The sequence below is a fragment of the Hibiscus syriacus genome, unplaced genomic scaffold (genome assembly GCF_006381635.1).
Source record: "Hibiscus syriacus cultivar Baekdansim isolate YM2019G1 unplaced genomic scaffold, ASM638163v2 tig00005294_pilon, whole genome shotgun sequence".
Lineage (NCBI taxonomy): Eukaryota > Viridiplantae > Streptophyta > Magnoliopsida > Malvales > Malvaceae > Hibiscus > Hibiscus syriacus.
Genome location: NW_024062052.1, coordinates 444,204 through 454,624, shown reverse-complemented (window position 1 = coordinate 454,624; position 10,421 = coordinate 444,204). Strand labels below are relative to the sequence as shown.

Below are 10,421 nucleotides of genomic sequence, written 5' to 3'. Positions count from 1 at the left end.
GTTCTTTACATTTTGGTCACTGAATTCAAGTTTCAGTATTTCAATTTGGACTTTGAACTTAAGAGATTTACATTATAGTCCCTAATTCATGTTTCATTCGAAATGGCCCAGGTATTTTTTGCAGGTTTCAATTTAGCCACTATTCTTTTTTTTCTTTTTCTGATTCGGTAACTGTTTGTTAAAATTTTACGTTTTGATCCTTTTTACTTATTTTTCGATTTCTTTGTTAATATTTATTTATTTTTTCTTAACGTTTTTTCATTTTCATTTCTTTCCAATATTTAGCTTATTTTTTATTATTCTTTTCATTAAATTTTATTTTTTTTCTTTTCCTTTTTTTCTCTTTAATTTTATTTTTTTTAACTTTTTCCCTTTTGATTTATTATTTTGTTGATATTTTCCCTTGTTTTTACATCTTTTTTGTATTTATTATTTATTTAATATTCTTTTTATAGACGTTTTCTTCTAACATTTTTACTTTTTTTAGGGACAATTTTAACTAATCGAAGGTAAACAATTCAAATCGAATACTTCTAAATTTTAATTTAATTTTTAATTTTCGTAATTAAAGACAATTGACAAACTAATTGGTACCGAAAGGGCGGTTCAAGGGTGCTAATCCTTCCTTGACCGTAACCGACTCCCGAACCCGACACGTTTATGGTACAACGCAGATCAGGTAAGACGGTGCCCGACCCACCTAAATTCGTTTTAAAAGTGATCGGTGGTGACTCTAACCCAAACAATTAATTCCACTCGAAACCTTATTCTGAATCCACCCGAAAGACGACTCCAAAAGATCCCACCTTCATAACCCTACCACAATTATAAGTACCGTTGTAAGAGATTTTTTTTCCCTCTTTTAACAGTTCAGCAACTTTACGTATGGGATTCTGCTTTACAATAAATTGAGCTTAAATCATGACTGAAATGTGTGTTTAGCGTTGAATTTTCTCATTTAGAGTCAATTGATCGTGTCTCAGTTCAATACTCCAAAGCTTTTCACCTTTTGTTTATTTATTTTTATTTGTAACAGAGAGGCACATTTGCTGGCAAAATTTGGTCTCCCTGTCTTTCTCTGTCAAGGAAAGAATCAATCGATAAAAAAACAGACAAAAAAACAAAAGAGACTACTTTTTTTTTTATTTAATACTATTCTATAATAGTTGACATTATATTTTATTTCTAGCTGTATTTCTATATTTAGTTCCCTACCTTTCTCTGATTCTCTCTCTCTCTCTCTCTCTCTAAAAACTCTACTTTTTTTGTAAAAAAAAATGTGGGTTTCTTCTTTATTGTAATTGGTGCCTGCGAGAAATAGAGAGACAAAGAGGGGGTAAAGTTTGGATCTTTATGAGTTTTGAGTGATGAAGATTGAAGTGGGATTCTCTTGCTTTTAAAGCTTTTATTTAACCTCAAGTTGTTTTCTTTTTTGGAGCTTGGGAACTAGATGGACACCAAAGGAAGACTCATTGCTGGTTCTCACAACAGGAATGAGTTTGTTCTCATCAATGCTGATGAGATTGCTAGAGTAAGTCCCCTCAAAGGTTATTGCTTTTTAAACCTCTTCTTACAGCTCCATTTACTTGGTGTGTGTGTTTTATTTTTTATATGGTGTTTATATACAGTTCAATAAACATTCCTTGTTGTCCCAACTCAGCAAATTCTTCTGTACCCTGTAGATCTCAGCTGATAGACGCATCCAATTTTATCAATTATCGACTCTGGATTTGCTTAAAATTTTGTTATTTAGTCTATTAGAAAAGCTTGTCACTTGGGATTTTGGGTAGCCTAAAGTCTTTCTGTGGGGTATTTTGAAAAGCAGTTTTTATGATCTACTGGCAGTTGACATTGTTAATTGTGCAACTATGACTTATAGGTGACATCTGTTAAAGAGTTAAGTGGGCAGATTTGCCAGATCTGTGGTGATGAGATAGAGCTTACCGTTGACGGGGAGCCATTTGTTGCCTGCAATGAGTGTGCGTTCCCAATATGCAGGCCTTGCTATGAATATGAAAGAAGGGAGGGCAATCAAGCATGTCCTCAATGCAAAACCAGATACAGGCGCCTCAAAGGTGATCCTTATTAAGTTGATGTTTCAGTAAAGCTCCATTAGATAGCGACTTGGTAATAGTTTGTCTTTCTGAAATTAAGCTAAGATTGTGACCTTATATTATTTCAGGTTGCCCTCGTGTAGAAGGGGATGAAGAAGAAGATGGCGATGATGATTTGGAGAATGAGTTTGATATCGCGAGCCATGATAGGAGAGATCCTCACCATATTGCTGCTGCCGTGTTCTCTGATCGATATAATATCAATCATGGATCCCGACCTCATGTTTCAGGAATAAGCACCCCGGCAGAGTTCGATGCTGCATCTGTTGCTTCAGAGGTCCCTCTCCTGACATACGGCCAAGAGGTGAATTTGTTTTACCATAAAAAAATTGTTCGTTTGAGTTTGCTATTACATTGGTGGCTGACATCTGATTGATTATTGTGAAGGATTTTGGGATTTCCTCGGATAAGCATGCTCTAATTGTTCCTCCCTTTATGAGTCGTGGAAAACGTGTTCATCCAGTGCCAACTCCCGATCCTTACATTTGTAAGTTATTTCATATGATTGGTAGAAATTTATGAGAACTTGTAATTTAATTTTGAATGAATAATTGAAGCATTTCTGAACTTGTCTGTTAAACATCATTCTATTTTTAGCATTTAACATGGTTTGTGTTGCTGATATCATAGTACCACCCAGACCAATGGATCCTAAAAAAGATTTGGCAGTGTATGGGATTGGAACAGTTGCATGGAAGAAAAGAATGGAGGATTGGAAGAATAAACAGAACAATAAACTCCTGGTGGTTAAGCATGAAGGAAGTAATGGAGATGATTTTGAGGGTTCTGACTTGCCGATGTACGTGCATTTACTCTCTGAAATTCTTTTTGCTTGTCTGAGTGTGTTTAAGTCTAGAAGTTTGTTCTTGCAACTGTTTGTTTAGTAGATTCCTTGTCCTTTTTTGGATTGAATCCATATAGAAATTGTCAAATGGCTTAAAAGAAGACCTGGCTGCTTCAGCTAGAGCCTGAGTTGCTAATCATTACTAATTGTTTATGACATAAGCATAATTGTTGCTTTTCTCAACGACCAATAATTTTTCCTTGTTTTTTTTTCTAATGAGAAATGACAATTTTATTTTTACTTACATGTTGTGAGCAAATGAATGCACCATTTTTCTATGTTGAAATAGTTTTCTCATACTGTATCTCAGGTCTCTGAATCAAACACTGTAGGCTAACTTTTATGGATTCATTAACACCTTTTTCTTCATGACTGTAAATGTAAATTTATGTGTTATCATAGGATGGATGAAGGCAGGCAGCCACTTTCAAGGAAACTACCAATACCCTCTAGCAAGATAAACCCGTACAGAATTATAATCCTACTCCGGCTTGCGATCCTGGTGTTGTTTTTTCACTATAGAATTCTGCATCCCGTGAATGATGCTTATGTTCTCTGGCTTATTTCAGTCATTTGTGAAATATGGTTTGCTGTATCATGGATATTGGATCAGTTCCCGAAATGGTTCCCAATTGAAAGGGAAACATACCTTGATCGTTTATCATTGAGGTGATTTCATCTTCCTTTATCCTCTTCCCTTCCCCATTCTTTTTTTTTCATTGTATCTCAATTCCTCTCTCCTTGCTTCTGTACTCACACTAAACTCGTGTGCATATCAAAGAGGAAATTCAGTTTTAGCTATTATTAATTTTATTTATATTATTGGTTTTTCTCCTCTTTTTTAAGGTATGAGAAAGAAGGGAAGCCATCTGAGCTAGCTTCTGTAGACGTATTTGTGAGTACAGTTGATCCAATGAAGGAGCCACCGCTTATCACTGCAAATACAGTTCTGTCTATCCTTGCTGTAGACTATCCAGTTGATAAAGTGGCTTGCTATGTCTCTGATGATGGTGCTGCCATGCTCACGTTTGAGGCTCTATCTGAGACATCTGAATTTGCAAGAAAATGGGTACCGTTTTGTAAGAAGTTCAGCATTGAACCTCGAGCTCCAGAATGGTATTTTGCTCAGAAAGTCGACTATTTGAGAGATAAAGTAGATCCAACATTTGTTAGGGAACGCCGGGCCATGAAGGTTTGTAATATTTCCCCCCCTAATATTGATATGTTTGCTGTGGCTAAGTATCTGCCATTTGACTAGCTTACCTGCATGAAAGAACCAAGTGTCGACCAAAACATCACATTACTTGAGCATAAAACTTTAGCAGGAAGAGAGTTTGTTTATATGCCACCGGAAAAAAAAACATAAACTTATATAACTGCTATTTCGTTATTCTTATGCATGGCATTTTTTGTCCTTAAAACGAGTTTTCCAATGATTTTAAGACATAATGTTTCATATTTGGTGTTGCTCATTTGTTGATGCAGAGGGAATATGAAGAGTTCAAAGTTAGAATAAATGGCTTGGTTGCAATGGCACAAAAGGTTCCAGAGGATGGTTGGACAATGCAGGATGGAACTCCATGGCCCGGAAACAATGTCAGGGACCATCCTGGAATGATCCAGGTGAGCTGTTATTCGTTAAATGCTGTTTGGGATTCGGTTCAGATGCAATTATCCAGCCCCCACATTTTTTGCAGTATGCATTAACATGGTAAACATTTGGTATTCTTTGTTTTAGGTTTTCCTTGGTCATGACGGTGTTCGTGATCTTGAAGGGAATGAATTACCTCGTCTAATTTATGTTTCTCGAGAAAAGAGACCAGGATTTGATCACCACAAGAAAGCTGGGGCCATGAATGCTCTGGTATACTCCTCTCTTTCTCTCTATCTCTAGGCATGCAGCTGTGCGGTCACAACACAGTCTCAGCTTGGCATGCCCTTTGATCTTTCTGTTGTCTGGTTTTATGTGATTGTAATAATTTGTGGTTGATTTATGAAGGTTCGTGTTTCTGCTGTCATCTCCAATGCTCCTTTCCTACTGAATGTTGATTGTGATCACTACATAAACAATAGCAAGGCTCTTCGTGAAGCCATGTGTTTCATGATGGACCCTATTTCGGGCAAAAAAATCTGCTATGTCCAGTTTCCTCAAAGATTCGATGGCATTGACCGACATGATAGATACTCAAACCGAAATGTTGTCTTTTTTGATGTAAGTATGATTTGTCAAACTTTAATTTTGTTGACACGTTTCTTTGTAAGAGGAGAAGCTGACATCTTGTTATTTTTTTTTTCAAAAAACAGATCAACATGAAAGGCCTGGATGGGATTCAAGGACCTATTTATGTTGGAACTGGATGCGTCTTCAGGAGGCAGGCACTCTACGGATATGATGCCCCTGCCAAGAAGAAGCCTCCAAGAAGGACATGCAATTGTTTGCCAAAATGGTGCTGCTGCTGCTTCCGATCTAAAAAGAAGAATAGGAAATCAAAGTCCATTGATAAGAAGAAAAATGAGGTTTCAAAGCACATACATGCTCTAGAAAATATTGAAGAGGGAATTGAAGGTAATTATTTTCCTTCATTCGCTTCCAGTATGCATTTGCAAAATCTTGGAATACTCTTCCTTCAGACATTTTGTTCCCATCAAAGTTCGGTTTTCCATATATACAAATTTATTGCCGCAAACCTAGAATTATTCCACTATTTTGTTGTTAGGATAGGTGTTAAGATTATTTTAGAGCCTTATTACTTATAGTGCCATCATCTGTGTCGCAGGTATAGATAATGAGAAGTCGACCCTTATTCCACAAATCAAATTCGAGAAGAGATTCGGTCAGTCACCTGTTTTCATTGCTTCAACACTTATGGAGGATGGAGGAATCCCGAAGGGAGCAACCACTGCATCACTGTTGAAAGAAGCAATTCATGTCATCAGCTGTGGTTATGAAGATAAAACAGATTGGGGGAAGGAAGTACGTCAAAAGTGTCCTGAACTTGATAAATTAATTTGTCTTTTGAAGTTTTTTCTTAGTTATTGAATTTTGATAATGATGCTCATCAATTCCTATAATCATTCAGGTGGGATGGATATATGGCTCTGTTACTGAGGATATATTAACAGGCTTCAAGATGCACTGCCATGGCTGGCGGTCAGTGTACTGCATGCCGAAAAGGCCTGCATTTAAAGGTTCAGCTCCTATTAACCTCTCAGATCGTCTGCATCAAGTTTTACGTTGGGCTCTGGGATCTGTTGAAATTTTCTTGAGCAGGCATTGCCCATTATGGTACGGGTATGGTTGTGGATTGAAACCCTTGGAGCGCTTTTCGTATATTGCTTCTGTTGTGTACCCTTTGACATCAATTCCGCTGCTCGTGTATTGTATACTTCCGGCTATCTGTCTCCTTACTGGAAAGTTTATTGTTCCTGAGGTAATTCTGAATTTCTGAGTAGCATATCTTTCTAACATGCATACTTAATTATTTCGAGATCAATTAGTTAAAAACATTCGGCTAGGATTAGTCATTTTATACTGTTTGTAGGTGATACTATGAGTGCTCATTGTCAATACTCAACATTGTAGCAAAGCTCATATGATACCGGAAAAGTATCCCTCGATATGCCGAGGGAATTACAAAATTAGGATGCTGCATTTTATCTGGCTTTGTCAGAATTTCAGCTAATAATGAATTTTCTATTTGCAGATTAGTAATTATGCCAGTCTCCTTTTCATGTCTCTCTTCATAATCATAGCTGTGACTAGTATCCTAGAAATGCAGTGGGGAGGTGTCGGAATACATGACTGGTGGAGAAATGAGCAGTTCTGGGTGATCGGTGGTGTCTCATCACACCTATTTGCTCTCTTCCAGGGTCTGCTTAAGGTTTTAGCAGGAGTTAACACAAACTTCACTGTTACATCGAAAGGAGGAGACGATGGGGAATTTTCCGACCTGTACATATTCAAGTGGACAACTTTATTGATTCCTCCCATGACGTTGTTGATCATCAACATAATCGGAGTAATAGTTGGGATTTCGGATGCCATCTCAAACGGATACGACTCATGGGGGCCACTTTTTGGGAGGCTGTTCTTTGCATTATGGGTCATCGTTCATCTTTACCCCTTCCTCAAGGGGTTGATGGGGAAACAAGACAGGCTTCCCACCATTATTGTGGTTTGGTCAATACTTTTAGCATCGATTTTCTCTCTTTTATGGGCTCGGGTCAACCCATTTATATCGAAAGGAGGCATTGTTCTAGAAGTGTGTGGGTTGAAATGTGACTAAAAATACAATAAAAAGAAAAATGAAACAGAGTTGAGCGATTTTGGTCGAAGATGAAGATGAAGATGACATCCCTCGATTCAACATGGCCGCCTCAAATACGATGTAAAAGGTGAGGAAGAAGGTGCTTGTAGATGCATATATAGAAATGTGATCCTATTTGTTGGTGTTGAGTTTCCCTTCATTTTGATTCTTTATATAATTTTGTGGGTTTTGTGGGCTAGAATGTATTGATTTCATAAAGTCCTCTGTAATCTCTAAGATACTTGATAAATGTTGTTCCCCCCCCCCCCCATAATGTATCATTGCAAGTTCAAAACTTCACCGAACAATGAAAATATATAATCAAATCAAATATTCACAAATATAACATGAAGTTCTCACATTTCTACAAACAAGTGCATGAGATATGCTCGAAATGTCATTAATCTAATAAAACAACCATAAACAGCCCGTTTCAGATACGCTGTAGCGGAGGCCTCAGCTTGGATGATGTTTTAGGCGTTGTTATGTTGCCGATCTGTTCCGTTTTGGTGCTACCCTCATTCTCCTTCATGTCATGGAAAATGGGTCGCTTTGGTGTTCTTTGAATCAAACCAAACTTTCTCTTCCTCTTCATTATGGAAGACATCAAATGCTTAACCGGCACACTGTTGCTTCTCTCCATTTTCGAACTTGAATTTAGAAAGTTCGGTTCAGTTCTGAAGGCTGTTTCTTCACCATCCGCAACTACAACACAATTAACCAATGAAATTATGCTAAAAATAAATAAAGAAACATAATGCGTTTAAAGTGTTGGTTTTATTTTGGGGCTGTTGTAATTGAAATGTCCAAAATTAAACAGATCCAACCATTGACAGATTCTGAACTCTTTAAATCGGGAGATTTATATGCCACTGCTGCATCCAGCCCTGAGAGTACATTCCTCAACTCCATTGTTTCTTCAGTATCTTCAGGTCCATCCTTTCTCACATAGAAATTTGTGTTCTCAACATCTGATTTAGCAATATGATCACCCTCTTTAATGTCACTTGAATTGAATTTTGCGACGGCCATGTCTAAAGCAACATCATTACTATGACCAGCCTTTGCATCTGAATTTTTAACGTCATCTTCAACCCCAAACAACAATCTCATCTCCATGATGGTAAAGATGTTTGATTCATCAGGATTCTCTAGGTGTTTACGTTCTGCTCCGTTTTAACATCATCAGTGGAAACAAATTTTGTCTGTACTAATCTACAAGAGTTGTTTCCTTTACAAATCAGTAATTGAAATGAAGGGAATGAACGGGTTCTTACCATCAGAAGAGCAATCCAAAACCTTCTCAGGTTTCTTTGAAGGAACAATGTTTAGCTTACTACAGCTTTCAACTTCCCTGGAATCACGAGCTGTGGTTTCAGGAAAATGTAAGGCATTTGGTTCCTCAGTCTCTAGGTTCGCATCTGAATGGTTAATGCCATTCCTGTTTGTGTCAGGCTTCATGGATCCTTCACAATCATCAGATTTTGCTCCAACAAGTTCTTCGAGACCTATCTTGCTCTCATCTTTGAAGGAACCATCAGTTACATCATTAAAACCTACGGAACTGATCTGGCACCCATCTATTTCCTCCCTTGTAACTGTATCATGATCATGAAACAGCAAACCCAGTAATTACAGTCAGCTCCTCTAAAGGATGAAAAGTTTACAACCTTTGAGTATAAAAGATGAGTCCTCAATCCAATTAACAACTATACCTATGCATTCAATAGAAATCTCAGTTTCCACGGCATTGTTGATGGCTTGATGCCATCCATAGCTTGTGGATATTCTTTTTCTGCTTTGCCACAGGAAAAGAAAACAGAAATAAGTCATAATTTGATAAAAAGATAGAGATGTACTTTTAGTTAAAAATGGAAACTGCATCAAGTCATTTTTTTCTCTGTATTTGAAAAAAAAAATGAAATAGTTGAATTACCAATACTGATTTCAGGTTTGCTACAAGGTGTATCAGCAGATGACGAGACATCTTCCTGTTCACCATGTGAAAATCTTGAGAAACAAGTGATTTTTCACCATCCTCGACCCTAGCTTCTTCAATGGTGAAGGCAATATCAAATTGTTTTGCTGCATCACTATCACTTATCAACTTTTGTTCGAGATTGAGGGTAGCTACTTTTTAAAGTGCTCCCCAATGGGAAGACCACTGGAATGTTATCCACGGCCAGGTCAACAATTGATGTCAAACCATCTACTCCGAAAGAAGAGCTACAATCATGTTCAAGTTCAACCTCTTCACCATGATTATCATGATCCCGATAGTTCTCAGCTTCCATGGCCGCAGGTAGCCAGGTACATTTGATATCTCTCCTGGATACTCGGTGCTCGGAATCTCAAAAGTATCAGTTTCTTGAAATATTGGATCTGTGACACTCATATTGGGGTCACGCAACTCTGCATCCACATTGCCACCACCGCAGTCAATAAGCTCAGCTTTCAGGGGTGATGTTGCTATTTGCTCCACCATGTTATCCTCTTGTACAACATCTGTTTCACCACTCACACTGATTCCATTGCTATCCATGGTTGCAGCAAAGTCTTCAATGAAAGGATGACACAACTCTTTCACCACTGGGATTCGTTTCTCCATCCACCAACGCATGATCAAGAGGGCTCATTGAAAAAGATTCCGAAGTGAAAGGTGTAGTCCTTAACTCGGATGGCAATCAGTGCCATTACCAAAAGCCCTAGCATTGACTTCTTCGGTTTCAGCACCTTGAGGCAAAATATTTGTTGGAATTCCGTCTCTTGTATCCATGCAAACTGCCTCAGATTTTTCTTGCATGTCATTGATGGAATGCTGAAAGCTGTTGTTGGGCAATTTCTCGTTCCAAATACCTGAAACAGGCGGAAAAGAAAAGTCCTTGATAAATAATTAGAGGAAAATGATAATCTATTTAGCATATAAAATTCTTTTGTTCTTGTCCCAAGAATATCTAGCCAACTGCTACATTCTTCCTTTATTTTTTACTTTCTATAATTCTTCAGAAATCAAGCAACAGTAAGATGTACTTTAACAAAAAAGGGATAATTCTAATGCACTAGCATTGTGGATAAACATCACCATGAGAAGAATTTCGAAATATATCATTACCCTTATCTTATGGTGAAACCAGACCTGCTACTTCTCCATAAGAA

At 37.5% G+C, this 10,421-nt stretch overlaps 2 protein-coding genes across 2 annotated transcripts; one reads left to right on the top strand and one right to left on the bottom strand.

The window, feature by feature from the left end:
• The first annotated feature begins 1,259 nt into the window (after positions 1–1,259).
• On the top strand, positions 1,260–7,534 carry LOC120199070 (cellulose synthase A catalytic subunit 5 [UDP-forming]-like). Its single transcript, XM_039200275.1, has 14 exons — positions 1,260–1,531; positions 1,880–2,075; positions 2,183–2,418; positions 2,502–2,601; positions 2,745–2,913; positions 3,361–3,627; positions 3,805–4,150; positions 4,444–4,581; positions 4,697–4,822; positions 4,958–5,170; positions 5,263–5,524; positions 5,736–5,932; positions 6,039–6,389; positions 6,663–7,534. The coding sequence occupies exons 1-14, from the start codon at positions 1,451–1,453 to the stop codon at positions 7,242–7,244; spliced, it is 3,264 nt and encodes a 1,087-aa protein (XP_039056206.1). The 5' UTR covers positions 1,260–1,450; the 3' UTR covers positions 7,245–7,534.
• Positions 7,535–7,698: 164 nt separating this feature from the next.
• On the bottom strand, positions 7,699–8,726 carry LOC120199019. Its single transcript, XM_039200237.1, has 3 exons — positions 8,543–8,726; positions 8,093–8,431; positions 7,699–7,970 (listed from the first exon to the last, which is right to left on the bottom strand). Exons 1-3 carry the CDS (start codon positions 8,724–8,726, stop codon positions 7,699–7,701), a joined length of 795 nt encoding a protein of 264 aa, XP_039056168.1.
• Positions 8,727–10,421: the final 1,695 nt, after the last annotated feature.